Source organism: Nicotiana tabacum, chromosome 19, assembly GCF_000715075.1.
Source record: "Nicotiana tabacum cultivar K326 chromosome 19, ASM71507v2, whole genome shotgun sequence".
Classification (NCBI taxonomy): domain Eukaryota; kingdom Viridiplantae; phylum Streptophyta; class Magnoliopsida; order Solanales; family Solanaceae; genus Nicotiana; species Nicotiana tabacum.
In genome coordinates this window covers 136,948,740-136,976,276 of record NC_134098.1, presented here as the reverse complement: position 1 = coordinate 136,976,276, position 27,537 = coordinate 136,948,740, and the positions used below count along the sequence as shown (strand labels likewise).

General features: G+C 35.9%; 3 protein-coding genes across 3 annotated transcripts; 2 read left to right on the top strand and 1 right to left on the bottom strand.

Annotated features, from left to right (window-relative positions):
* Positions 1–529: 529 nt before the first annotated feature.
* Positions 530–3,435, top strand: LOC107759349 (actin-101). Its single transcript, XM_016577261.2, has 5 exons — positions 530–667; positions 1,354–1,423; positions 1,673–2,066; positions 2,335–2,948; positions 3,052–3,435. Exons 2-5 carry the CDS (start codon positions 1,364–1,366, stop codon positions 3,115–3,117), a joined length of 1,134 nt encoding a protein of 377 aa, XP_016432747.1. The 5' UTR covers positions 530–667; positions 1,354–1,363; the 3' UTR covers positions 3,118–3,435.
* An 11,267-nt stretch (positions 3,436–14,702) lies between these two features.
* On the bottom strand, positions 14,703–16,116 carry LOC107814070 (uncharacterized). Its single transcript, XM_016639397.2, has 2 exons — positions 15,724–16,116; positions 14,703–15,105 (listed from the first exon to the last, which is right to left on the bottom strand). The coding sequence occupies exons 1-2, from the start codon at positions 15,976–15,978 to the stop codon at positions 14,941–14,943; spliced, it is 420 nt and encodes a 139-aa protein (XP_016494883.1). The 5' UTR covers positions 15,979–16,116; the 3' UTR covers positions 14,703–14,940.
* Positions 16,117–24,201: 8,085 nt separating this feature from the next.
* LOC107827137 (WAT1-related protein At1g68170-like) lies at positions 24,202–27,270 on the top strand. Its single transcript, XM_016654211.2, has 7 exons — positions 24,202–24,633; positions 25,029–25,091; positions 25,361–25,477; positions 25,559–25,793; positions 26,225–26,383; positions 26,493–26,644; positions 26,863–27,270. Exons 1-7 carry the CDS (start codon positions 24,431–24,433, stop codon positions 27,098–27,100), a joined length of 1,167 nt encoding a protein of 388 aa, XP_016509697.1. The 5' UTR covers positions 24,202–24,430; the 3' UTR covers positions 27,101–27,270.
* Positions 27,271–27,537: the final 267 nt, after the last annotated feature.

Sequence of the window (27,537 nt, the reverse complement as noted above, 5' to 3'; positions counted from 1 at the left end):
ATATCCTTTCTAAAGGTTCATCAACATATGTTTACTTAAGATAGTATTTCACTAATTGTTCCAAACTGAAAATCCACTTTACTCTTTAATGTCTAGTTTTTATTTAAATCTTTTAAGCATGCAACCCTCACACAAAAAAAGTTACACAGGACTCATTATTACAATTCTTCATATAATTTTTTCTCTAATTTTTTCTTAAAAATATAATTGTGGTCCTACAATTTCACTCAACAAACATTACACTGCTGGTAATTTTAAAAATTACTAATAGTTCCAAACAAAAAAATGAAAAATGATAGGCTAAACATAGTTCCTGGTCAACAATATATAACAATGTGGTTTATAATTTAATTTACAAGAAAATGAATTACCCGGCCCGCCTTCTTCCAAAAGAAAAAAGAAAGAAAAAGATACTACTATGAGAGATGATAAGATCCCTTTGCCTGGCTTTTTTAGTGAGCAGCCAAACATGCCACAATTGTTAATTTCATTTGAATTTCAATTTCATTTATCATAAACCCCCACAACGTCACACTATAGCTTATATACCAAACTGCTGCCTTTGAATACAGAAAACCACGTATATTCCCATTCTTCATTTTCAACGACACTCCTTAAACCCTTCCTCTTCTCTACTTCTCCTAAGCTCCAACGTGATCTTCAACTGGTACGTTTCAATTTTTCAGATTCTTCACAATTTTCTTTCTGTTGATTGATCTCTCTGATCTTCTTTAATTTCTTTATTACTGTTTGATGCAAAAAAATAAAAGTTCTTTATCAGATGATCCTTTTTCCAATTCTTGCTTAAAATGACTGTGTATCCGTTTTCGAGCTTTGTGAGTATTTTGTTTATAGATGTTAATACCATGCTTACAAGTTTGAATTTAGAGAAGATACTATCAATTTTGCGACTAAGATCAGGATCTGTAAATCAATTGGTGGTAACAAGTAAATACTCCGTGTCTGTCTGTAAGATCTCATGTGGATTTGGATTATCTTTACGGTGCTAAACGATCTTGAATGAAAGTTTCTATCTCTTGAATTTCATTCTTGCTCCCCTTAGCAAGCAGGGTAGTTCTGACTTGATCATGAGATTCCGGAGATCAGCTAAATTGAGTCTCAATTTTGTTTAGATTGAGGCGTAGTTGTGGATTGATTGGTCAATATAATTCCATGAGTATCTATCTATGTGTTCTTCTATTTGTGTATCTTCTTCTTTTTCTGCATAGTACATGCATGGCCTGTCTAGAAAATTCAATTATTCTACCCATACTTCGTTACATCTAGCTCGATTACTAGAATAGTACTTTTCATCTTTTCTTACAGTTCTTCACTAATACCACCTTGTGCCAGGTTTTAAAAGATGGCTGACTCAGAAGATATTCAACCCCTTGTCTGTGATAACGGAACAGGAATGGTTAAGGTTAGTTCTTAAGTGATACAATAAGTCTTTTGGTTTTTACCGGAGGCATGTAACTCATTAACTGTAAATGTAGCAAAATATTATCTTATATTTTAGTAGGGAAAAAAACAAGTCTTTTGGTCCTCATTGGTTTGAACCGCTTAAGATATGCACCCTTGTATTTCAAGTTTTGTATTCTGGTTCTGATTGTTGGGAATAAATCGTAATACTTCTCTTAATTGATGTCTCTTTTGATCTATTTACCTGCAGGCTGGATTTGCTGGTGATGATGCTCCAAGGGCTGTTTTTCCTAGTATTGTTGGTCGACCTCGACACACTGGTGTTATGGTCGGGATGGGTCAAAAGGATGCATATGTTGGTGATGAAGCTCAGTCAAAAAGAGGTATTCTCACCTTAAAGTATCCCATTGAGCATGGAATAGTAAGCAACTGGGACGATATGGAGAAGATTTGGCATCATACATTTTACAATGAGTTGCGTGTTTCTCCTGAAGAGCATCCCGTGCTACTTACTGAAGCACCCTTGAACCCCAAGGCCAATAGAGAAAAGATGACACAGATCATGTTTGAGACTTTCAATGTGCCTGCCATGTATGTTGCTATTCAAGCTGTGTTGTCCCTATACGCCAGTGGCCGTACAACAGGTGCAACCTGACTCTTACCCTTATTTTATAACCAAGTTTTTGATTTGTAGATTGATTATTTAACAGTCGGCATATCCATTACGATATTGTTTAAATTAAAATTTCAAGTGACTCGGTCATGGAGAGAAGTCTGGTGATCTTTGCTTCATTTCAGCTTTTAATTTTTATTTATGGTTCTGATTTAGCATAGTGTGATTGTTGCCATATAATGCTATGCTTTGAATCTTCAAGTTTTCCTTTCTAATTATGCTTTTGGCCATCTCAACAGGTATTGTACTGGATTCTGGTGATGGTGTCTCACATACAGTACCAATCTATGAAGGTTACGCCCTTCCTCATGCAATTCTTCGATTGGATCTAGCTGGTCGTGACCTTACTGATTGTTTGATGAAAATCTTGACCGAAAGAGGTTATTCATTCACCACTAGCGCTGAACGGGAAATTGTCCGCGATGTTAAAGAGAAACTAGCATATGTTGCACTTGACTATGAGCAAGAATTGGAGACTGCAAAGAGTAGCTCTTCTGTTGAAAAAAGCTATGAGTTACCAGATGGGCAGGTGATTACCATTGGCTCAGAGAGGTTCAGATGTCCAGAAGTTTTATTCCAGCCATCACTTGTTGGAATGGAAGCTGCTGGAATCCACGAAACGACTTACAATTCCATCATGAAGTGCGATGTAGATATCAGAAAGGATCTTTATGGAAACGTCGTCCTCAGTGGTGGAACAACAATGTTTCCTGGTATTGCAGATCGCATGAGCAAGGAGATTACTGCTCTTGCTCCCAGCAGCATGAAGATCAAGGTGGTGGCGCCTCCTGAACGCAAGTACAGTGTCTGGATTGGAGGATCTATCTTAGCTTCTCTCAGCACCTTCCAACAGGTAATGCATAATAATGAATTCTCCTCAAACTCTGATATGGTTTAGCTGTATTCCGAAATTTTGTTTGTTGGGATCCTTGCTGATTTTGTTTCTTGAACTACAGATGTGGATAACAAAAGGTGAATATGATGAATCTGGTCCTTCCATTGTTCACCGGAAATGCTTCTAAGTTGATAGAGGGAGGAGCTCATCTGCTCATTATCTGCTTCAACAGTTTGGTTGGAGTTCTGGTCAGGCTTTGTTAAAGTTGAATGTTTTGAGTTCATAAAGATGAAGATTAAGTAATGTATAATAGGGTGTAAGCTTTTAAACTGTACCCTGGTTTTCTTAATGTCATTTGAGTCTTAGTGTTACTATTGTTTTTGGTGTTAAGAGGTTATCTTTTTTCTCTCCTCTTTTTATCTTCATGTTATTCTGGATTTGGTTTCCTGTGTATATTCTTATACTGAGTAATGTCAATTCATGGCTGGCTTTGAAATCTTTGGTATTTGGTGGTCTCTGTTTCTACTCAAACTTTATAGACATGTGCTCTTAAAACAGACAATTCAGACATAGCAACCCATGTATTACTATTAATTCATGATATAACAATTTTTATAATTTAACATGACATAACAAAGAGGAAATTGAACATTATTGTTCATAGTAAATCAGTTCCTACATTACAATCTTTATAATTCGTTAAGGCTCTAGTTCCTTTCAAAAGTACAAGTCCTCTGGGATTTGAAAATTGGTTTTTTTAAGGTAATAAATACTAGGAAGTATTGACTGTTAATGCAAATTAAATTGACGTAATGTAGTATTAGGCTATTAGCTAAAGTTGAACGTACTTCTATATTTATGGCAATGATTTGTGTTTCCCAATATACTTAGAAGAAAACCACTGCTGCCACTTTTACAATCCTCTGTTCCCAGTAGGCAATTTTTCCCTATTTAAAACCCAAAAAAAGAAAGAAAGAAAGAGGGAACATAGATTTAAATTTGGGCTCCACCTGCCAAGTTTTTGTAGATTTGTGTTTGCCTCAAACAAAGATAGTCCGTGGTCGACTCACATGGGCTTCTCGTCCTGAGATGTTTTTGGGTGTTTTCCACTTCCACCCCAAGATTTTTCAAAGATGCGCTAAATCATAAGGTGATGTTTTTGTTGGCAAATTCCAGCGTTCATGGTGGAGGATGAAAAATCTAGTGGTTCCAGTGAAATCTAGTGGAGAGATGAATAGGAGTTGGCTTGGTTGCTATGTCACACGGATGTGTTCGAATTTGAGCTGCTTTTGAAAATGCCTTTTTTTTTTTTTTTTTTTGAAAATGTATTTTGAAGAATCCATAGTCATTCTTAGAGTTTTGCTGCCACTATGTGGCATGGGACATGGCACGGCACAGCACAGCACGGCAGCAGATAAGATGGCAGAGAAGAGGGTGAAACCTCAAAAGTTTCTGTAGCCAGGACCAGGGTTATGACCTTGAAAGTTGCTGGACTGGAATGTCAAAAGCAATGAAGCAGATATGGTCATCCACTAGATAAAGATTCTAATATGCCATGGTTGTCCTATAAGAGGAAGGAACAAGGGGAAGCATGTGAATATATGGCCCTAGTAGCCAGATGAAATTCCTTGTTTTAAACTAGAGAAAATGTAATATGGCCAAATTTTCATGACATTTGCCATGACATAATATCCATTATAACAAATTTGTGGTTCATGACATTTGCCATGACATAATATCCATTATAACAAATTTGTGGATCATGACATTTGCCATGACATAATATCCATTATTAGGCTAAGGATTTCTTGCTATAAATAAAGGAGTTTCTCCTCATTTGTAGACACATCAACAAGACTTGTCTTCAATTCTTGTTTCTTCCTTTCTTCCTTTATTAAGAGTGTTTTGTATGAGAGTTGGTGTTGGGAAGCACTTGTGTGAACCCTTTCTTTGGAGTGATCTTGTGAGGTTATTCGCTTAGGGTATTTGGGATTAATTAGAGTGTTTACTCTAATTTTGTACTCTCTTTTGTACTCTTATTGTTATAGTAAATTGCTCCTCTCCGCTTGTGGACGTAGGTCACTTTGACAGAACCACGTTAAATTTGTGTCTTCTTTATCTACTTTAATTGTCGTTGTTATCAACTTCCATAGTCTTTGTTATTGCCATTATACCGTTGTTTGGCTATATTCCGCACTACCCGGGTTCCCGATCCTAACAAATTGGTATCAGAGCCGGATCTAACCGGGTTAGTTTCAATAGCCAAAATGACTCTAACAAAAACCTATGTTGAGAAATTTGACCGAAGTGCAAACTTCGGAATGTGGCAATTAAAGATGGAAGCTATCCTAATTCAGGATGGCTTAGACTTGGCATTGCAAGGAAAGGAGAAGAAGCCGGTTAAAATGACGGACGAGGATTTTGCCATCATAGACAAAAAGGCAAAAGCAGATATCATTTTAAATCTCTCAAATGAGGTTTTACGTGAAGTTTCTGTAGAAACCACAGCTAAAGGCATGTGGGAAAAATTGAAAACCTTATATATGAAGAGGACGGTAGAAAATAGACTTTACCTGAAGCAGAAGCTTTATACAATTCGTATGGGTGAAGGTACCTCTATTCTCTCTCATCTTGACACATTTGATTCCATTCTTATGGATTTGAGTAATATAGATGCTGAAATTAAAGATGAGGATCAAGCCGTGTTACTGCTTTGTTCTCTACCCCATCTTTTAAGCATATAAGAGATACTATGCTTTATGCAAAGGATAATATCTCTTATAAGGATATTAAATCTATCTTAAAATCAAAGGAACAGATAGATAGTAATATTACTGGGGAAGCTAGTGGAACTCAAGTGGAAGTTGGCTTGTTTGTTAGGAGCAAATCCGACTCCATATCCAGATACAATAATTTACAGTGTCGCTATTATCATAAGAAAGGTCACATTATCTCCGAATGCTATAAGCTGAAAAATAAAGAAAAACATAAGGAAAGAAAAACTGAGCACAAAAATACTGACACCGCCGAAGCTAGTGTAGCAACTGATGAGATTGAGGGAACTATATTTTTAGCAACTGAAACTAGTTTCAGATTAGACAATGAGTGGATTTTAGATTCCGGTTGTTCATATCATATGTGTCCTAGAAGGGACTTGTTTTCTACATATGATTCAGTTGCAGGTGGAGTTGTCCAATTGGGTAACAATGTTACTTGTAACGTTATTGGCAAAGGTACAATTCGGGTCAGAATGCACGATGATGTGGTGAGAACTCTCACCGATGTTAGATATGTTCCTGAGTTGAAGAAAAATCTCATATCTTTGGGCACTTTAGAATCCCTTGGGTGCAAATTCACTGGTGAAGGTGGAGTTCTGAAAATTTGTCAAAGTGCTCGTTTGATCATGAAAGCACACAGATCTGGTTCGTTGTATACTTTATTGGGCTCCACTGTTATAGGCCCTACTATAGTTTCGGTATCAGACAACTTGTCTGATTTTGATGGCATTAAATTTTGACATATGCCCATTGGGGCTTTTGCGGAGAAGGTGGAGCAAATTTACTATATCAGCCAAAATTAGGCCAAGGTGGATATTTGTAATATAGCCAAATTTTTATGACATTTGCCATGACATAATATCCATTATAACAAATTTGTGGTTCATGACATTTGCCATGACATAATATCCATTATAACAAATTTGTGGATCATGACATTTGCCATGACATAATATCTATTATTAGGCTAAGGATTTCTTGCTATAAATAGAGGAGTTTCTCCTCATTTGTAGACACACCAACAAGACTTGTCTTCAATTCTTGTTTCTTCCTTTCTTCCTTTATTAAGAGTGTTTTGTATGAGAGTTAGTGTTGGGAAGCACTTGTGTGAACCCTTTCTTTGGAGTGATCTTGTGAGGTTATTCTCTTAGGGTATTTGGGATTAATTAGAGTGTTTACTCTAATTTTGTACTCTCTTTTGTACTCTTATTGTTATAGTAAATTGCTCCTCTCCGCTTGTGGACGTAGGTCACTTTGACCGAACCACGTTAAATTTGTGTCTTCTTTATCTACTTTAATTGTCGTTGTTATTAACGTCCATTGTCTTTGTTATTGCCATTATACCGTTGTTTGGCTATATTCCGCACTACCCGGGTTCTCGATCCTAACAGAAAACATGCAACCAGATCGAGTATTTGGATCTCTGAAGGTTGAGACAGGAAATTGAGTGAATGAATCTTGAAGAATAAGTTCTGACATTAGAAATAAGTTAACAAGATATGGATGCACATTCAAGTGAACTGAGAGTGAGCTGGCCTTTTGCCGTTCGGATGCCATATGCTTCCTACTTCACTGTCTTACCTTGCTTCGGATATGGACTCCTAGTAAATTATTTTCCATTAGAAGTGAACTAACTCGGCTATGCTGGTCTCATCAGATGCACATCAGATTTGCTGTATTAAGAAATGGTGTACCAAATAGCTGCAAGCATAAACTCTTTTTTTTGGACCTTTTGAGGGTAGAGCTTCAACAGCATGCACTTTTCATCGGTATGAATGAAATTTAAGTGCTTAATGCTTTCATGCATGATATAGGATTCATAAAACAAACCATTCATGTTCTTGTTTGTTTATCTAATTGATTTCCAGTTACTTATCAAGTTATTGGTTTGTTAACACATAATGGAGAAGCTGTAAAAGTTACAAGCAAAACTTAGTCTGCCAAAAAAAAAAAAAAAAAACAGAAAACTATTATATGTAATCCTGAGTTTTTGTTTGCTATATTTGAATTACTGTCCATCGTCTTCACTACTGTGACCTAAACTCACTGCCTGTACCTCTTTCACTCTGTCCTCCCCTCTGATTGATTTCTTTTTTCTTAAATGCTGATTAATTTCTCTGTTAAGTTCCTCTTTTAGTGCACCAGAAGATTGCCTGTTCATTCACTACTGCATACACTATTCAATGAATCATTAGAGGCACTCCAAGAAAATGAAACAGAGAAGATATAAATGGGAAGCAGAACAAGAAAAGAAGTAAAATAATTAAAAGGATCGTGAAGTTCTTGAGGGAAGCTTACTTTATTACACTCGAAGCACATCAATCCCTATGTTGCATCCTGTTGATAAAATTATAATTTTTAATGTAATGACTAAAGCTCCTAGTCGAGATGTCATCACTTGGATGATGATAGTGAACTACAGAAACAGGAAAAAAAATTGAAGCGACACCTCGCCTCCAACCATGAGATTGGGGCTTCAAGTCGCCACACACACACATATTTGATGATAGAATACCTTTTTCTTTCCCTCTACACCTTATATCTCTGGCAAAGTTATTCATCATTTATATCTGTATCTATTAGTTCTTTATCATGTTCAGATAAATTTGAGGAATAAAAGTTGAGAAAGGTAAAATTAAGAAATGAAAGAAATGTTTGTAAAGGGTATATACACAACGAAATATAAATATATGGGAGAAGCAAAAGGAAAGAGGAATAGCTAATAAAGGCAACAGCTAGGCTACAGTCAATGAAAGCCAGTAGGCCATTACTCGTCGTCTCTACAAAATTTATCAAAGGATGATTGTTCAACGCAAAGCATATAATATGATATATTATTTCTATCCAAGCCTTTTTGTATAGATCTGTAATAAGTTTGATATTTTACGTTCTGTATTTAGCATTCTGCCTTTGTGGTAAAGTAAAGTTGAGAGCAGTTTTATCAACTTGGCTGTGAGTTGATTTAAATGTACTTTGCCTGGAACCATTCTCTAGACAATGTTGTTTGAGTTTCAAAGTTATTTATGTTATTTTTTTCTTGAAAAAACTAGGGAGAGAATCAGTGGTTGAGGGGGCGGAGGAAATTAAGGCTTATATTTTGTCCTTAATCAGCTCTAAAATATTTCCCAGAATGTGTCTGGCATTTATTTTTTCAAAATTAATATGCTGATTATGCTTCTTGTTTGAACTTGTAATACATAACTCTGACTCATTGATGGATTTAGTGAGCCAAAGTGTGAAAGCATTCACTTTAAACCACCTGTTTCTTCCATCGTCCAGTTGTCAGCAGCAACGGCCCTTGTTTTGCAAACCTCGTTTCTATATTAAGTTCTCCTCTTCCCCGGGCGATCAAAACAATGTTTCATGAAGCGCTGTTAGAGTACTCGCTTAATGCATGTGGCTCTTCCTTAGAAATAAGCAAGAACTTATATTCTAAAGGTTTGAAAGATTTACTCTCTATTTGAGATTGGTTTTATTTATTTTATAGTAAATTCATCTTTTTTTGCTTTGTATCTGCATTGGTATGATGTGCTTGAATCAATTCTTTCCCTTTCTTGTTAGTTCTTCATAACTATGAGTGTCTTTTTTGTAGTTGATTGTTTCCATTGAAATACCCATGTTTTTTGTAAGTTAAGCATAGTAGGAAAGTCTTATGTACTGTGGGTTGTATGTCAACTAGCCTCAGTACTCCTCTTTTCTAGTTGCAGATTTAGTAAAATCCAGAATCCACTGTTTTGCATCTTTTTGTATGCATGAACTTAATCCTGAGAACTTGTCTGTCCATTATCTGAGGAATGAGCAAAATTGTATATGATCTGAAATTTTATTTTGATTTACTTTATTAATGGATAGTGATGATTCAGATAGCCGGCCCCAACTTACTTGGGGTTGAGGTGTAGTTGTTTACTTTCTTTATGTTGCTGCTATACTAATGTGAAACATAAATTCATCACATTGCTTTTTTTTTATGGCTCCGGATTAGAAAGTGGGCAGCTAGAGTTGTTCAGGTCAATGCAAGTCAATCACCAACTAACTGATCACCCTAACCAGGGTCTTGTGGTTCTTGTGCAGCATCCTCCAGAAGTGATGTCCTTTGGTGTAAGCAACATGGAAGACATTGACCAAGAAATGCAGTTGCTTGATGCTATCAAACTCAATAGCATCGAGATGCCTGAAACGTATCATGAGGGTTTGAATGATGTAACAGAAGTCTCTGGACATACTGAGGAGAAGCAGCCATTATATCATCGTATGAAATGGACAGATGAGATGGTTAAGCTTTTGATTACTTCTGTTTCTTACATCGGAGAAGAAGTGTTGTCCAATGGGGTTTTCATCAAGAAGGGTAAATGGAGGGCCATTTCCTGTGTTATGGCTGAAAGAGGTCATCAAGTCTCTCCTCAGCAATGTGAGGATAAGTTTAATGATATGAACAAAAAGTTCAAGAGACTGAATGATGTACTTGGGAGAGGCACTGCATGTCATGTCGTGGAGAACCCAGCACTTCTAGAAATGATGGACCTATCTGATGATTTGAAAGAGGAAATGAAGAAGCTTTTAGGTAGCAAACAGTTGTTCTACCAAGAAATGTGCTCATACAACAATCAGAATAGATTATTCCTTCCCCATGATCAGGAAGTTCAGCAATCTGTGCTGTTGGCTGTAAAGGGTAGAGACAAGTGTGAAACCGAAAACGTGTTGCAGGATTTGCCTTTGAAGAGGAAGACAGGTGGAGAAGAAAGAGTTTCAAATATGACTTGTGCATCTCTGAATTGTACCAGTACAGCATATCCTAATTTGGTGCAGGATATGCCTGCGAAGAGGAAAGTAGGAGGAGAAGAAAGAGAACTGAATATGGCCCATTCATCTCTGAATGGTACCACTACATTAGATCCAAATGTGCTTCATCCTTATAACAATGAGATTCACGCTTCTATGAACAATGAGGAGAGAGAAATACAGGACGAGCATAGTCTCCCTCGCTTACTACTGTTGAAAGAACAAAATTCAGGCTCAAATTCTGGAATTGGAGAAGAAGAGGTTCAAGCACGAGATTCTGCAGTAAAGAAAACAAGGAGCTACAAAAGATGATGCTTGGATAATGAGGTTATCAAGCTTGAGAATCAGCAGTTGGTGCTTGAACTCAAGCGCAGTGGAATGCACCCTTTTGACTGAATCATGTATCAGTGTTGCAGTATATGTGGTCTGTACTACTCGTTCTTAAAGCACCCTCTGTTAAACTTTGGACATGTATTTTCTCTTGTTTTTGTTTGCTTTTTTTCAATGTAGGAAGTACGAACTTCTAATCTCTTCTTGTTCAGCCTTATGACTGAAGCATAACCTTGTTGGCACTTATTTGGACTACTTTATTTATAATGTGTTTTGTAATATGGCCATTGATTTGGCTTCTTCTCAAGTGTGGGCCAAATATCATGACATAATATTCACTATAACAAAATTTGTGGATCGTGATATTTACCATGACATAATATCCACTATTAGGCCAAGGATATCTTGCTATAAATAGAGGAGTTTCTCCTCATTTGCATACTAATTCAAGAGCTTTTCACTCTTGTCTTTCTTTCTCCTCCTTTATTTCATTATAGAATATTTTGTAAGAGAATGAGTGTTGGGAAACACTTGTGTGAACCCTTTTTTTGGAGTGATCTTGTGAGGTTATTCTCTTGGGTTATTTGGGACTAATTAGAGTATTTACTCTAATTTTGTACTCTCTTTTGTACTCTTGTTGGTATAATGAAATTGCTCCTATCCGCTTGTGGACGTAGGTCACCTTGACCGAACCACGTTAAATTTGTATCTTCTTTATCTTCTTTAATTGTCGTTATTATCAACTTGCATTGTCTTTGTTATTGTCATTATAACATTGTTTGGCTAAATTTCGCACTACTAGGTTTACCGATCCTAACATGTTTGATAACTTTCACTTTGTTTCTTGCTTTTACCTATATAAATGCTTTAATTGGCAACTCCTTACCCCCTGCGAAGTTGTAAAAGGCTGGTTGAATTAGCACAGCCATTATCACGATGCACCTATGTTGTACCTAGCTTAATCTCAATTATAGCCATGTTGCAATATTACCTTTGGTATACTTGCCAAAAGAAAAGAAAAAAATTGCCTTCGGTTCCTATAACTTTGACTGGTGCTAGCATCTAAACTAGTGGTTGTTCTTCTGATGTGGTTAATTTTTAAAATCTTACAACATGGTGCTTATTCATTCTTGTATGTTGTGTGATGCTTGCTTGGAACTATGCATTTCTGTCCTAAAACATTACTGGTCATGATGTAGCTAGAGCTGGCCAGAACTCTATGACCTTTATCATTGTAACCAAATCTTTTCTTAAATTTGCTCACTAGAAATTGAAAATGCAGTGTAATATGGCCATTATTTTGGCTAATGGAGTCCATATCACATGAGTATAAGCATTTTTGCAAAGTGTAAACTTTGTTGGCAATATTCTTTGGGATCCAAAAATATTGCATTGTGTGTTGGACATCATTTGCACAAGTTGTATCTCTTTTTTTACACCTAAGAGGCCAAGACTTTTTTGCTTATAAAAGGGAAGGCCATTAGTTCATTTTAGACACACCAACAGACTTGTCTTCAATTCTTGTTTCTTCCTTTCTTCCTTTATTAAGAGTGTTTTGTATGAGAGTTAGTGTTGGGAAGCACTTGTGTGAACCCGTTCTTTGCAGTAATCTTGTGAGGTTATTCTCTTAGGGTATTTGGGATTAATTGGAGTGTTTACTCTAATTTTGTACTCTCTTTTGTACTCTTATTGTTATAGTAAATTGCTCCTCTCCGCTTGTGGACGTAGGTCACTTTGACCGAACCACGTTAAATTTGTGTCTTCTTTATCTACTTTAATTGTCGTTGTTATCAACTTCCATTGTCTTTGTTATTGTCATTATACCGTTGTATGGCTAAATTTTGCACTACCCGAGTTCCCGATCCTAACAAATTGGTATCAGAGCCGGATCTAACCCGGTTAGTTTCAATAGCCAAAATGACTCTAACAAAGACCTATGTTGAGAAATTTGACCGAAGTACAAATTTCGGAATATAGCAATTAAAGATGGAAGTTATTCTAATTCAGGATGGCTTAGACTTGGCGTTGCAAGGAAAGGAGAAGAAGCCGGATAAAATGACGGATGAGGAGTTTGCCGTCTTAGACAAAATGGCAAAAGCATGTATCATTTTAAATCTCTCAAATGAGATTTTACGTGAAGTTTTATACAATTCGTATGGGTGAAGGTACCTCTATTCTCTCTCATCTTGACATCTTTGATTCCATTCTTATGGATTTGAGTAATATAGATACTGAAATTAAAGATGAGGATCAAGCCGTGTTACTGCTTTGTTCTCTACCCCCATCTTTTAAGCATATAAGAGATACTATGCTTTATGCAAAGGATAATATCTCTTATAAGGATATTAAATCTATCTTAAAATCAAAAGAACAAATAGATAGTGACATTACTGGGGAAGCTAGTGGAACTCAAGTGGAAGTTGGCTTATTTGTTAGGGGAAAATCCAACTTCATATCCAGATACAATAATTTAAAGTGTCGTTATTGTCATAAAAAAGGTCACATTATCTCTGAATGCTATAAACTGAAAAATAAAGAAAATCATAAAGAAAGAAAAAATGAGCACAAAAATACTCACACCGTCGAAGCTAGTGTAGCAACTGATGAGATTGAGGGAACTATATTTTTAGCAACTGAAACTAGTTTCAGATTAGACAATGAGTGAATTTTAGATTCCGGTTGTTCATATCATATGTGTCCTAGCAGGGACTTGTTTTCTACATATGATTCAGTTGGAGGTGGAGTTGTTCAACTGGTAATAATGTTATTTATAACGTTATTGGCAAAGGTACAATTCAGGTCAGAATGCATGATGATGTGGTGAGAACTCTCACCGATGTTAGATATGTTCCTAAGTTGAAGAAAAATCTCATATCTTTGGGCACTTTAGAATCCCTTGGGTGCAAATTCACTAGTGAAGTTGGAGTTTTAAAAGTTTTTCAAGATGCTCTTGTGATCATGAAAGCACACAGATCTGGTTCGTTGTATACTTTATTGGGCTCTATTATTATAGGCCCTACTACAGTTTCGGTATCAGATAACTTATCTGATTTTGATGGCATTAAATTTTAACATATGCCCATTGGGGATTTTGCGGAGAAGGTGGAGAAAATTTACTATATCATCCAAAATTAGGCCAAGGTGGAGATTTGTAATATGGCCATTATTTTGGCTAATGGAGTCCATATCACATGAGTATAAGCATTTTTGCAACGTGTAAACTTTGTTGACAATATTCTTTGGGACCCAAAAATATTGCATTGTGTGTTGGACATCATTTGCACAAGTTGTATCTCTTTTTTTTACACCTAAGAGGCCAAGACTTTTTTGCTTATAAAAGGGAAGGCCATTAGTTCATTTTAGATACACCAACAGACTTGTCTTCAATTCTTGTTTCTTCCTTTCTTCCTTTATTAAGAGTGTTTTGTATGAGAGTTAGTGTTGGGAAGCACTTGTGTGAACCCGTTCTTTGCAGTAATCTTGTGAGGTTATTCTCTTAGGGTATTTGGGATTAATTGGAGTGTTTACTCTAATTTTGTACTCTCTTTTGTACTCTTATTGTTATAGTAAATTGCTCCTCTCCGCTTGTGGACGTAGGTCACTTTGACCGAACCACGTTAAATTTGTGTCTTCTTTATCTACTTTAATTGTCGTTGTTATCAACTTCCATTGTCTTTGTTATTATCATTATACCGTTGTTTGGCTAAATTCCGCACTACCCGGATTCTCGATCCTAACATGCAGGGTGTGTGAATATTGATAACAACAACAACAAACTCAGTAAAATCTCACATGTGAGGTGTGGGGAAGATAGTGTGTACGCAATCTTACCCACCTTAAGAAAGCAGAGAGGTTGTAACAATATCAAAAGAATTTAAAAGAAAGATCAAGAGAAATATAATAACATGAAATAGCCAAGTAAACTATAGATACTTCAAAAACAATATATATATATATATATATATATATATATATACCATTAGAACCCATGCAAGTCCCTATATGTTCCAATCAAATATATTTTGCTACACAATTTTTCCTTGACCCTCAAGTAACCAACAAAAAAGCATATGCATTTATCATTTAATTTGAAGCTCTCTTGAGACCATGTCTTGGATTAAACTCTATGTTGATTTCTTTTCAACCTCTTCTGCAGCAGCTGGTTGTTGAGCATCAGTGTCTTTGTTGGCATCTGATGCTGGAAGTTCCTCCACCTTTGCTTCTTCTGGTTTTTTCTCTGTGGTTTCCGAGCTTTTCTCATCTTTAACTGACTCCTTTTCTACTTCGGTCTGTGCCATTCATTTTCAAAGTATTTTCAAAACCGTATACTCCAAACTATGAAATATTATAAGCTACTGTACATTCTATACATCCTCTTGTGTTGTAGTCCTTTCGGATTCAGAGATCAGTTACGTTCAAGAAAGTTTTATGTTTTTTTTATGTATCAGTATTTGGTAAGATGGAAGTTATTTTTCGACCCCACAGTATAATCTCACGAGTGGAGTCTGGGAAAGATAGTATGTACGTACAATCCTGCCTTTACCTTGTGAAGGCAGAAAGGTTGTTTCCGATATTAAATAAAAATTATTTTTCATTTGAAAATATTTTTTTGTGTTTGATTGTTGAACGAAAAATATTTCTTAAAAAAATATTTAAACATTAATAATCAGCTATCAGAGTGTTGAGGAAATTTATTAGTACTAAAAATTAATAATGATATCTAACTGATAGTTGAAGAAAGTAATATAAAGCTACACATTACATATATAATTATTAAAAAATTGACTTCGTCATATCTTTTTGTTAAAAAGAAAATGACTTCTATCATACTAAATACATAACCATTACCTTAAAAATAGGGTTATATTCAAAAATCATTATCATAAAAAAGAAAAATAATGATATACCTCATCAAGCAACGACCCAAGAGAATTGGATTTGTTAATATCCCCGGCCACCTTCTCATCCTCCTTTGGCTTAGCAACATCACCATCTTCCACCTTCTTTTCTTCATCTTCTCCGTTCACCTCCTTGTCAACGGTTGTCACCTCCGGGCTGCCGGCGGCGGCGGCGGTGGTTTCCTCCTCCTTTGGTTGCTCCGGTAGAGGGGCTGCCTTGGCCTCAGCCTTCAAGTCCTTCGGTGCACTAGCACAAGCTCCCATATTTTTGTTTTTTTTTTCTCTTTTTTGGAGTTGAAAGGAACTCTTTATGTTCCTCTCACAAACTCAAATATAATGACTGCAATTGATGGATATTTTCTTGCTCCGAATACGAATACTATATATGGGAAATGAAATTTGTATTTGAGGTAATTCCGCTTTTCTATCTCAGCCAAAGAAAGTTTTAAGGAAAGTAGTAATGTTAATTTATGGAATGTTATCAATCACAATCACAAAAAAGGGCTCTCATTTCCGTGTTTGGACCTCTTTTTTGGTTACAGAGAATAGGAAAATGCGTGTATATATAACAAAAAACGAGAATTAAAGAGTGGTGTAGACTGTACAGTAAATACCGTCTTTCATATAGCAATAAGAATGTTGTACATTAATGTTCTCTGAATAACCTGTATAATAAAGATTCTTTTTTGACAATTTGCCGTTAATTATCGTCACCGGTTTACAAAATGAAAATAGACTTGCAAGAAGTTGGCATTTATAAATGAAGACAAACAATATCTTTAAATATACCATTAGGCAGAGAGACAAATCCTTTTCCCTAACAAGCATAAAAAAGTGTACGAATTAGAAAAAAATCAAATATGCGAAGATCATAAAAAAATTTATAACCTGCTCCATGATGATACTGAAATAATAGTATAAATAAAAGGAAGAAAGAAAATAGAATAGGTATATGGTATTATATACTAAGTAGTTCCTTGTACACGTGATAATACTGAAAATATGAAATGGCCAGATCAATCAATTTCGATACATACTAAATTGTGGCTCTTTGTCCTCATGCTTCAAGCTGCCCAAATTCAAAAGCGCTTTATACTTGTTCATACAATTTAAATATATAACATACCGGTTCCGAGACAATAGAAGTTTCGTCCAGGATCACGTTGTTATTGCTCTGTATTGCTGTAATAAACAATTAAACTTTCTGAAATATATAAACAAAATAAAAAGTTAGTAATACTTGTTTACGAAATAAATTCTGGAAAAACAGTATAGGAATAAATCGAGCTCACTGAATACACAGTGTGTCCTTAAGGAAATTATTCCCCTCAAGTACCTGAGGTGCTGGAATATATCCTCCCAGGATAGAACGATTTAACTCATCGGAGTGTTGGTACCAAAACGCCGGTGAACAGCGAGCCACTCGAAGGTTGTAAAACACACTGAATTTTTATGCAGAAGAAGAAGAAGAAGCTCAGAAAATTTCGTAAGGAAAGATTCTGGGATTCAAACTCTATTTATAGAGTTGCTGGCATTATTTCTAAAAAGGTTTGCAACCTTTCAGAAACAACCATGGCTGTTGGAACAGGGTTGTTTGAAATATTGCGGAAAAATAGATTTAAAATAATCTGGGAAAGAAAATGGGCCTGATCGGACCGGGTCGCGGGTCATGGGTTATTCCGGATTGAATTTTTCGTTAATTATTTAATAAATTAATTAAATAATTGAAAGGAATTTTGTCCAAAAAGATTAATCAATCAATCGATCTTTGACCAAATCCGAAGCCGAAGCCGAGCCGAGCGAGCGACGACGGCGCGAGGCTTGCCTTCTTCTTAACTCTTTAAGAGCTAGAAGAAGAGCAATTATATATATACCCATCAAAAGTCTTTTCTTCCTCCAATATGGGACAATGTCCCTTTGCCAAGGAGGGAAACTCAAATATTTTATTTTTCCTCCATTTCTCATTCACCCTCGTTAAGCTAAACAAGCTTAAAATCCCAACAATCCCCCACATGAATGGGGAATGGATAAAAAATAAAGGAATGCACTGACGCGTGTGTGTTTTACATGCAAGAATTAATTGCATCTGGATAAGTAGGTTTCCCTTTGAACTTTCCGTAGTGAGCTTATATCGGATATACTCAGTCAATCGGTAGATTTGATATCTTTGAACCGTCGAGCTTTGTTGTATACCTAGACAACATAAGTCACACAATCAATCCTTAACCATCTATGGTTCTCACGGTTGTGTTCGTTTCAGTCATGAACACGGCCTGGTTTCATGAGTGCTTAGAGAATGGGCCTTTACTTTCATTCCCCTTGAAGCGGCTTACACTTCACACTCATACAGGTGATTTCTAAACGTGTAATCATATAGACACACTATCTGGTCATATCCTGCCAGACTTAGCAAATCATTAAAAAACCTTTAAGCTTTGTTGACTCATCAAAAAGCCTTAATGCTTTACCTCGATTTCTGAACATTGTCTTCATCACGAGAATGGGTTGAGTTATTTGACAATGTTGAACCGTCATTCATAACTTTGTTTGATCTCTTTGAACCTAGCTCGTGGGATCTCCAATATGCTAGGTAGAGTTACCGCCATGATGACTTGTCCTGGACCTTAACCCCATTTCCTTTGATGATCATTCAACTGCCTCTCTAGATATGCCTTTTGTAAGTGGATCCGACACGTTATCTCTTGACTTTACGTAGTCAATTGTGATAATACCACTAGAGAGTAGTTGTCTAACGGTATTGTGTCTCTATCGTATATGACGAGATTTTTCGTTATACATAACGCTCCCTGCCCTGCCTATTGCCGCTTGACTATCACAATGTATACAAATAGGTGCCAAAGGTTTGGGCCAAAATGGAATATCTTCCAAAAAATTTCGGAGCTATTCAGCTTCTTCACTGGCCTTATCTAAAGCTATGAATTCAGATTCCATTGTAGAACGGGCGATGCATGTTTGTTTAGATGATTTCCAAGGTACTGTTCCACCCCCAATTGTGAAAACATATCCACTCGTGGATTTAACTTCAGATGATCCAGTGATCTAATTTGCATCACTATATCCCTCGATCACGGAGGGATATTTGTTATAATGCAAAGCATAATTTTGGGTATGTTTGAGATACCCCAAAACTCGTTTCATTACCATCCAATGTATGTGATTGGGATTACTTATAAACCGACTCAGTTTACTAATAGCACATGCTATATCTGGTCGCGTACAATTCATGATATACATCAAACTTTCCAATACTCTTGCATAGTCCAGTTGTGAGTCACTTTCACCTTCATTCTTTTGAAGTGCATAACTCACGTCAATTGGAGTCTTGGCAATTTTGAAATCCAAATACTTGAACTTGTCAAGTACCTTTTCAATGTAGTGAGACTGTGATAATGCTAGACCTTGTGGAGTCTTGTGAATTCTGATTCCTAAGATCACATCAGTAACTCCTAAGTCTTTCATATCGAATTTACTAGCCAACATGCGCTTAGTAGCATTTATATCTGCCATGTTTTTGCTCATTATCAACATGTCATCAACATATAAATAAACAATGACTTCATGACCTGGAGTGTTTTTAATGTAAACACATTTGTCGCACTCGTTGATTTTAAACCCACTTGCCAATATTGTTTGGCCAAATTTGGCATGCCACTGTTTGGGTGCTTGTTTAAGTCCATAAAGCGACTTAACAAGTTTGCACACTTTCTTTTCTTTATTAGGAACCGCAAAACCCTCAGGTTGTTCCATGTAAATCTCTTCCTCTAATTCTCCATTTAAAAAAGTTATTTTAACATCCATTTGATGGATTTCAAGACCATACACGGCCGTTAGTGCCACTAACACCCTAATAGATGTTATCCTCGTTACTGGCGAGTAAGTGTCAAAGTAATCAAGGCCTTCCTTTTGTCTATAACCTTTGACAACAAGTCTTGCCTTATATTTGTCAATAGTGCCATTAGCTTTCACTTTCCATTTAAAGATCCATTTCGAACCTAAAGGCTTATTTTTCGGAGGAAGATCTACCAATTCCCATGTATGGTTATCCAAAATTGATTGAATCTCACTATTGACTGCCTCTTTCCAAAATGCTGAATCAGAAGATGACATAGCTGCTTTAAAAGTTTGAGGCTCATTTTCAAGCAAGAATGTCACAAAATCTGGTCCAAAGGAAGTAGATGTTCTTTGATGTTTGCTACGCCTTGGATCTTCTATACTTAGAGTATTTTCCTTTGGTTCTTTCCGAGGTCGTTTAGGTCTTTTACTTAATGACTCACATTCAGTTTTATACGGATAGATGCTTTCAAAGAATTCAGCATTATCTGATTCCATTACCGTATTAACGTAAATTTTGGGATTATCGGATTTATGAACCAAAAACCGACATGCTTTACTGTTTGTAGCATATCCAATGAAAACGCAATCAACAGTTTTTGGTCCGATTTTAACCCTTTTAGGTAAAGGAACTTGTATCTTTGCTAGACACCCCCACACTTTAAAATATTTCAAGTTGGGTTTTCTTCCTTTCTATTTTTCATATGGAATAGATTGTGTTTTGTTGTGGGGTACTCTATTAAGTATTCGGTTAGCTGTAAGGATAGCTTCGCCCTACAAACTCTGTGGTAATCCGGAACTTATTAATAAAGAATTCATCATTTCCTTTAATGTCCGATTTTTCCTTTTCGCAATTCCATTGGATTAAGGTGTGTAAGGTGCAGTAGTTTGATGGATAATTCCATATTCCGAACATATTTCTGGAAACGGAAATTCATATTCTCCACCCCTATCACTTCTAATCATTTTGATCTTTTTATTCAATTGATTCTCCACTTCATTCTTGTATTGCTTAAATGCTTTAATTGCTTCATCCTTACTATTAAGCAAATAAACATAACAATATCGAGTGCAGTCGTCAATAAAAGTAATAAAATACTTTTTCCTACCTCGAGATGGTGTCGACTTCATATCACAAATGTCAGTATGAATTAAGTCTAAAGGATTTGAATTCCTTTCAATAGACTTATAAGGATGTTTTACAAACTTAGACTCAACACATATTTGACATTTTAATTTATTACACTCGAATTTAGGCAATACTTCTAAATTAATTAACTTCCGCAAGGTTTTGTAATTGACATGTCCTAAACGAATATGCCATAAATTATTTGACTCCAATAAATAAGAAGAAGCTGAAATTTTATTTATACTGTCAACAACCATTACATTTAGTTTGGAGAGGCCCTCTGTGAGGTAGCCCTTTCCAACATACATTTTATTCTTGCTTACAACAACTTTATCAGAAACAAATACACATTTAAATTCATTCTTAACAAGCAAAGAAATAGAAACTAAATTCTTCCTAATATTAGGAACATGAAGAACGTTGTTGAGCGTTAACACCTTGCCGGAAGTTATTTTCAGGAATATCTTTCCATAACCTTCAATCTTGGCTGTTGCAGTATTTTTCATGGAAAGATCTTCTTTGGGACCAGCAGTAGAGTAAGACGCAAATGCTTCCTTGACAGCACAAACATGTCGAGTGGCTCCAGAGTCAATCCATCACTCATTCGGATTTCCAACTAGGTTGCATTCCGAAAGCATTGCACACAAATCATCAATGTCATCATTCTTCAACACTATGTTAGCTTGTCCCTTCTTCTTATACTTTTTCGGGAGACGACAATCAGGGGCTTTGTGACCGATTTTTCCACAATTGTAGCAGCTGCCCTTGAATTTCTTTTTGTTCTGCTCCTTAGTCTGTCCAGAAGACCTCTTTCTCTTCTTACTTTTTGGAGCAGTCTCCTCAACGATATTAGCTCCCATGATCGTTGAATTTCCACGAGACTTCTTCTCGGCTGTTTTGTTGTCTTCCTCAATCTTGAAACGAATCACAAGATCTTCCAACTTCATTTTTTTGCGCTTGTGCTTAAGATAGTTCTTGAAATCTCTCCACGAAGGAGGCAATTTTTCAATCATTGCAGCCACTTGAAATGCTTCATTCACGACCATACCTTCAACAATAAGGTCATGAAAAATAAGTTGAAGCTCCTGAACTTGGGTTCCAACAGTTTTGTTGTCTATCATTTTATAGTCTAGAAACTTGGCAACCACGAACTTCTTCAAGCATGCATCTTCAGTCTTGTACTTCTTCTCAAGTGCGTCCCATAATTATTTCGAAGTATTCATCGCACTGTACACATTGTACAAGTCATCCTCTAAAGCGCTTAAGATATAGCCTTTGCAAAGAAAATCTGCTTGCTTCCACGCCTTAACAATCATGAATTTCTCGTTGTCCGGCATGTCCGCAACAGGCACTGGAGGTTCTTCACTAGTGAATTTCTGCATACCAAGTGTGGTAAGCCAGAAGAACACCCTTTGATGCCATCCTTTGAAGTTGGCTCCGAAAAATTTCCACGGTTTCTCTGCCGGTGGAATAACAGTCCGGCTTGACGAGGCTATCGTCGTTGCCGCAACAATCGCAGAAGAATTTTCGTTATCAATTGCCATTTTCTCACTGTAAACAACAGAAGAATTCAATTAATGGCAAAACTAGAACAGTAAACAATATTGTTATTAACAAAAAAAACAGTATGTATAAGAAATAAAACCGAAGTTTTTTATATACTGTTTCACAGAAAACGATGAAGTTTTTATGTTTTTCAAATCGTTTTCTGAATTTCAATATTCTGATGAAGTTTTTATATCTTCAAATCAGAATAGTAAAATTCAGAAGGAGTAGAAAATCACACACGTTTTAATCTCCACAAACAAAAATACAGAATAAAATAATTTCCTTAAGATTGTTATTGTTTTGTATTGCTGTAATAAACAATTAAACTTTCTGAAATATATAAACAAAACAGAAAGTTAGTAATACTTGTTTACGAAATAAATTCTGGAAAAACGGTATAGGAATAAATCGAGCCCACTGAATACACAGTGTGTCCTTAAGAAAATTATTCCCCTCAAGTACCCGATGTGCTGGAATATATCCTCCCAGGATATAACGATTTAACTCATCGGAGTGTTGGTACCAAAACGCCGGTGAACAGCGAGCCACTCGAAGGCTTTAAAACACACTAATTTTTTGTGCAGAAGAAGAAGAAGAAGAAGCTCTGAAAATTTCGTAAGGAAAGATTCTGGGATTCAAACTCTATTTATAGAGTTGCTGGCATTATTTCTGAAAAGGTTTGCAACCTTTCAGAAACAGCCATGACTGTAGAAACAGGGTTGTTTGAAATATTGCGAAAAAATAGATTTAAAATAATTCGGAAAAGAAAATGAGCCTGACCGGACCGGGTCGCGGGTCATAGGTTATTCCGAATTGAATTTTTCGTTAATTATTTAATTAATTAATTAATTAATTGAAAGGAATTTTATCCAAAAAGATTAATCAATCAATCTTTGACCAAAATGGGACGACGACGACGGCGCGAGGCTTGCCTTCTTCTTAACTCTTTAAGAGCTAGAAGAAGAGCAATTATATATATACCCATCAAAAGCCTTTTCTTCCTCCAATATGGGACAATGTCCCTTTGCCAAGTAGGAAAACTCAAATATTTCATTTTTTTCTCCATTTCTCATTCACCCTCGTTAAGCTACACAGGCTTAAAATCTCAACACACGTTATATAACCAATGCTGGTTGATTTAACTTATATTTATTCAATCTAGTAAAAATCACTTAGAATCAATTTTAATTTGAAAGTCATTTTCATAATGAATAAATTTGAGGAATAATCAATAAAATTTATTTGAAAATTAAATTTTAAGGGACACAGTCATTTTTGTTAAATTGAAAAAAGGGCAGCCCGGTGTATAAGGTATTCTGCGTTCACGCAGCGTCCGAGGAAACCCCGCAACCCCAAGGGATGTGATGTAGACACTAGCTACGGCGATTATACTGTCAATTCATATAAGTTAAAACCTACTAATAATCAGTGACGGATCTACATGTTATTTTTGGGTGCTCAAGCACTCATTATCTTTGACAAGATTTAGTAAATTTGTATAGGTAATTATAAAAATATTAAAATAAATATTGAGTGACCACCCATAACTTAACTTTTTTTTCCTCTTCTTTCAGAATTTTTATCAGAGCACCCACGACTTTAAAATCGTGGATCCGCCACTGTAGTATACATAAATTAGACTCACTTATATGCATATTAGTATTATATACCATCGATTATTTTTAATTTAACTCCTTTTAAATAAATAAAAAAGGTGCCTGTGGACTGGCCCCGACTTGTTTACGTACCTGGTTTCCACCTTTTCCTAACTGTGTCTTAGCTCATTCAATCAGGTTAAAACTAGTAACACTATAACTATGACAGTTAAGGAAAATAGCTAGCTTTTGGTACACATAGATACGTATTGATTATCTCCATACATGTGTATTCTTTTTTCTCGCTTCTTTTGCCCCAAGTCTCGTGATTTTCTAGAACAACTTTTACCTCCATTTTCTCTCACCCCCCAAAAGCCAAAAATCTCTTCTAAACATTTTTCCTATTCAAAATCTTTGAATCTTTGATTTTCATCTTCTCTAGCCTCTTATCTGCATGCAAAACAAGAACGTAAGAGGAAGAGGAGGATTATATAATTAAACCCTCCTTTTTCTTGTTTTGTCTATTCCTCTTCAAGAAATTAAACATTATCATCTTTTTATTGGAAGAGGAAAAGAGCAGAAAAGATAAATAATGGCTAGCATGGAAAATATATGCAACGTGGTTCATGAGATGAGGCCTCTTCTGCTAATGATTTTGGGGCAGATAATACTTGCAGGAATGAATATTGTGTTCAAACTTGCCACCAGCGATGGGATGAATTTTAGCATTTTGATCTTTTATCGTTGTCTCTTCGCCTCTGTATTCATGGTCCCTCTTGCATTCTTCATTGAAAGGTCCAGTCTTTAACTCTTAAATTTGTCAGTAAATTGAATTTTAGCATTTTGATCTTTTATCGTTGTCTCTTCGCCTCTGTGTTCATGGTCCCTCTTGCATTAATTCTTCATTGTAAGGTCCAATCTTTAATTCTTAAATTTTCCAGTGAATTGAATTTTTTTTTCCTCATCTTTTTTCAATAAGAATTTAATATAAAGGAAAAGAAAACTGGGAAATCCTATTTTTGGGGATTTATCTTTGTATTTTATCTAGGTAGAGTTTGTCTAATGTCTAATATAGATTCTTGCAGATATGTAAAATGTATGCTTGCTTTCTTGGAATGAAGGGAAAATATCTATTAAAAGTCTCATTGAGCTTTGAGTTTCTTACAAATGGTTCTCAATTCTAATTTCAGGGGGAAAAGATCCAAGCTAACAAAGATGGTTATATTTCAAGGATTTCTTTGTGGTCTACTTGGGCAAGTTGTTCTATCTTTACTACTGATTTCTTCTCCCTGCTCTTTTTACACTATTGTCTTTACTATAAAAGTCGACACCCCTATTTCTTCAAAGTCCAGTTGAAGAATGAAACAGTGCTTAGTCATAGATTTCTTGATTTCTTATTGTTTTTAATGCTTCATTTCAAAAAATCCCTTGCTTAAACTGAAAATTATGTATTGTAAACTATTTATGTCAAAATTTAGGCAATTTTGATAAGAAATTGTAGTGAAGGGAGCTTATAGTGCAGGGGGTCATTAGGACAAAACATGTACCTACAAAGTTTGGTCTACACATCAGCAACTTTTGTCTCAGCAATGTTCAATCTCATCCCTGCCATAACCTTTGTTGTTGCCATCATATTGAGGTATTTTTGTTACGATCCTCGAGTTTAGTTTCATAAATTTCAAAACAAGATGAGGTAGTATAAATATTCCGTATTGTCCAGGTTAGAGAAGTTGGGCTTGAAAACACCAGCAGGTAAAGCAAAGGTATTGGGGACACTCGTTTGCATCAGTGGAGCGATGCTCCTAACACTCTACAAAGGGCCAGAGATAAATATGGGGAAAACAAACATTAACCTGTTGCATTCCACACATCATAAGGGAGAAAGTAAACCTTTAGTAGGGGCTCTTCTTGCCCTAGCTGGTTGTACTTGCTATGCACTGCTGTTGATTGTTCAGGTGAGTAAGTGATGAACAATGATGTTTGGAACTGTCATTTATATTATTCGGTCTCGTTTCGTTTGTAATACGTAGTTTGTTAAGACTAGTTTAACTTAGATTTCTCTACAACCAATTTTAAAAAGCATTTTGTAACGTTTAGAAGTTATAGACGTTCATTTAGCATTCACGATAAGTTTGTGCTGGTGGGAGGTAGTTGGTGGAATAGTCGAGACACGCAGTAAATTGGCCGAAACACCACCGTTAGTACAAAAGTTTTGTGATAAGTTAGCTTTGGTTCCAAATGTGTTATAATAAAAAAGATGGATGTAATAATGCAATAAACATCAAATATTGAATTTTGATCAATTCAAGGTATGGACTGTTATTCTCTATTAGTTCAAGATGAAGCTGTCAGAACAATGTTTTTAACCAATTTTCTGTATATACAGGCTAAGGCAGCTCAGCGATATCCATGTCCTTACTCATTCACCGCTCTACTGAATGTAATGGCGGCAGTTCAATGTTTTGTTGTTGCAGTAGTTGTGGAAAGAGATTGGAAGGAATGGAAATTGGGGTGGAACGTTCGACTTCTTGCTTCAGCATATACAGTATGTTCTAATTAGAATATATCAATTCTATTCTTTGTAAGAACTCGTAACTAAAATTGAAATTGAAGTTCAGAATTGATTTTCTCACACTGTTGAAGTTGTGTTTCAGGGGATATTTTGTTCTGGAGTACTTTTTACCATCATCGCATGGGTTGTCCGTATGAAAGGCCCAGTATATGTATCCGTTTTTAACCCTTTGATGCTTGTGATGGTGGCAATTTCTGGATACTTGTTCTTGGAAGAAAAACTATATCTTGGAAGGTATGTGCTTTCATAATGAGGCAGACCTAGCATCGCAAGAACTCGTGTTTTTTCCCTTTCCTACAGATTTTTCAGTCACTTCTAGCCAAAAAAGAAGATGAAAAGACCAGGAAATACTTATTGAGCGAGCGAGTACATCGTAATGCTTAGTTCTTGAGTGTTTACATAATATCGATAACAAAGTCTAACTAGTTGAGCTTTAATGTTGTACACTGCAGTGTGCTTGGATCAATTGTGATAATTTGTGGACTATATGTTGTCTTGTGGGGGAAAGATAAAGAAATCAAGAAACTCAGCCAGTTGGTGCCGGATAAAGAAGAGATTGACATAAAATCTTCATCACTTAAAGACAGTAGCCGTGGTGGAAGCAGCAAAAGGGAGGAAAAAGAAGATGAGAATAAGAGGGATTCTCAGGCTGGTTCTGAAATTTTAGGAGGTGTGTACATTTATCACTAAAAGATGAAGGATTATTATCATCAAAAAGTGATGAAACCAGAAAAGACAATTTTATTCTTTATGATGGCCGATAGAGGCAGTTAATGAAGCTGCAGTGTGCAATATTAGCACAAACTAGTTAAAGTTTTGCATTGACTATATGACATGCTACAACTAGCCATTTTTGATCATCTTGTTCAATCATTATTTCTCAAGTCTTTTTCTTCTTTTTGGCCAGAAGTGATATAAAATGTATAGAAAGGAAATGAACAAAATTTAATTGCAATCATAGGCCTCGTTTTGAAAAAGCATGCCTTCCCAACTATAATTGCTCTTCCAAGAACTAGCATCATTCTCCTTCAATTTTGATTTTCAATTTAATATGGCCGGGAAAAAGTAGATGTATTATACCAATTGCAGGTACATATTTGGTCCTAATTAATGATCCCTTAGGTAGA

Bases quoted from the DNA above. Each gene is read 5' to 3' on its own strand.
- LOC107759349 (XM_016577261.2), top strand. From the start codon at position 1,364: ATGGCTGACTCAGAAGATATTCAACCCCTTGTCTGTGATAACGGAACA. The intron at 1,424-1,672 runs GTTAGTTCTTAA...ATTTACCTGCAG, and splicing joins ACGGAACAGGAATGGTTAAG to GCTGGATTTGCTGGTGATGA. The intron at 2,949-3,051 runs GTAATGCATAAT...CTTGAACTACAG, and splicing joins CTCTCAGCACCTTCCAACAG to ATGTGGATAACAAAAGGTGA.
- LOC107814070 (XM_016639397.2), bottom strand. From the start codon at position 15,978: ATGGGAGCTTGTGCTAGTGCACCGAAGGACTTGAAGGCTGAGGCCAAG. The intron at 15,106-15,723 runs GTATATCATTAT...TGAATGGCACAG, and splicing joins TTGGGTCGTTGCTTGATGAG to ACCGAAGTAGAAAAGGAGTC.
- LOC107827137 (XM_016654211.2), top strand. From the start codon at position 24,431: ATGGCTAGCATGGAAAATATATGCAACGTGGTTCATGAGATGAGGCCT. The intron at 26,384-26,492 runs GTATGTTCTAAT...GTTGTGTTTCAG, and splicing joins TTCTTGCTTCAGCATATACA to GGGATATTTTGTTCTGGAGT. The intron at 26,645-26,862 runs GTATGTGCTTTC...TGTACACTGCAG, and splicing joins GAAAAACTATATCTTGGAAG to TGTGCTTGGATCAATTGTGA.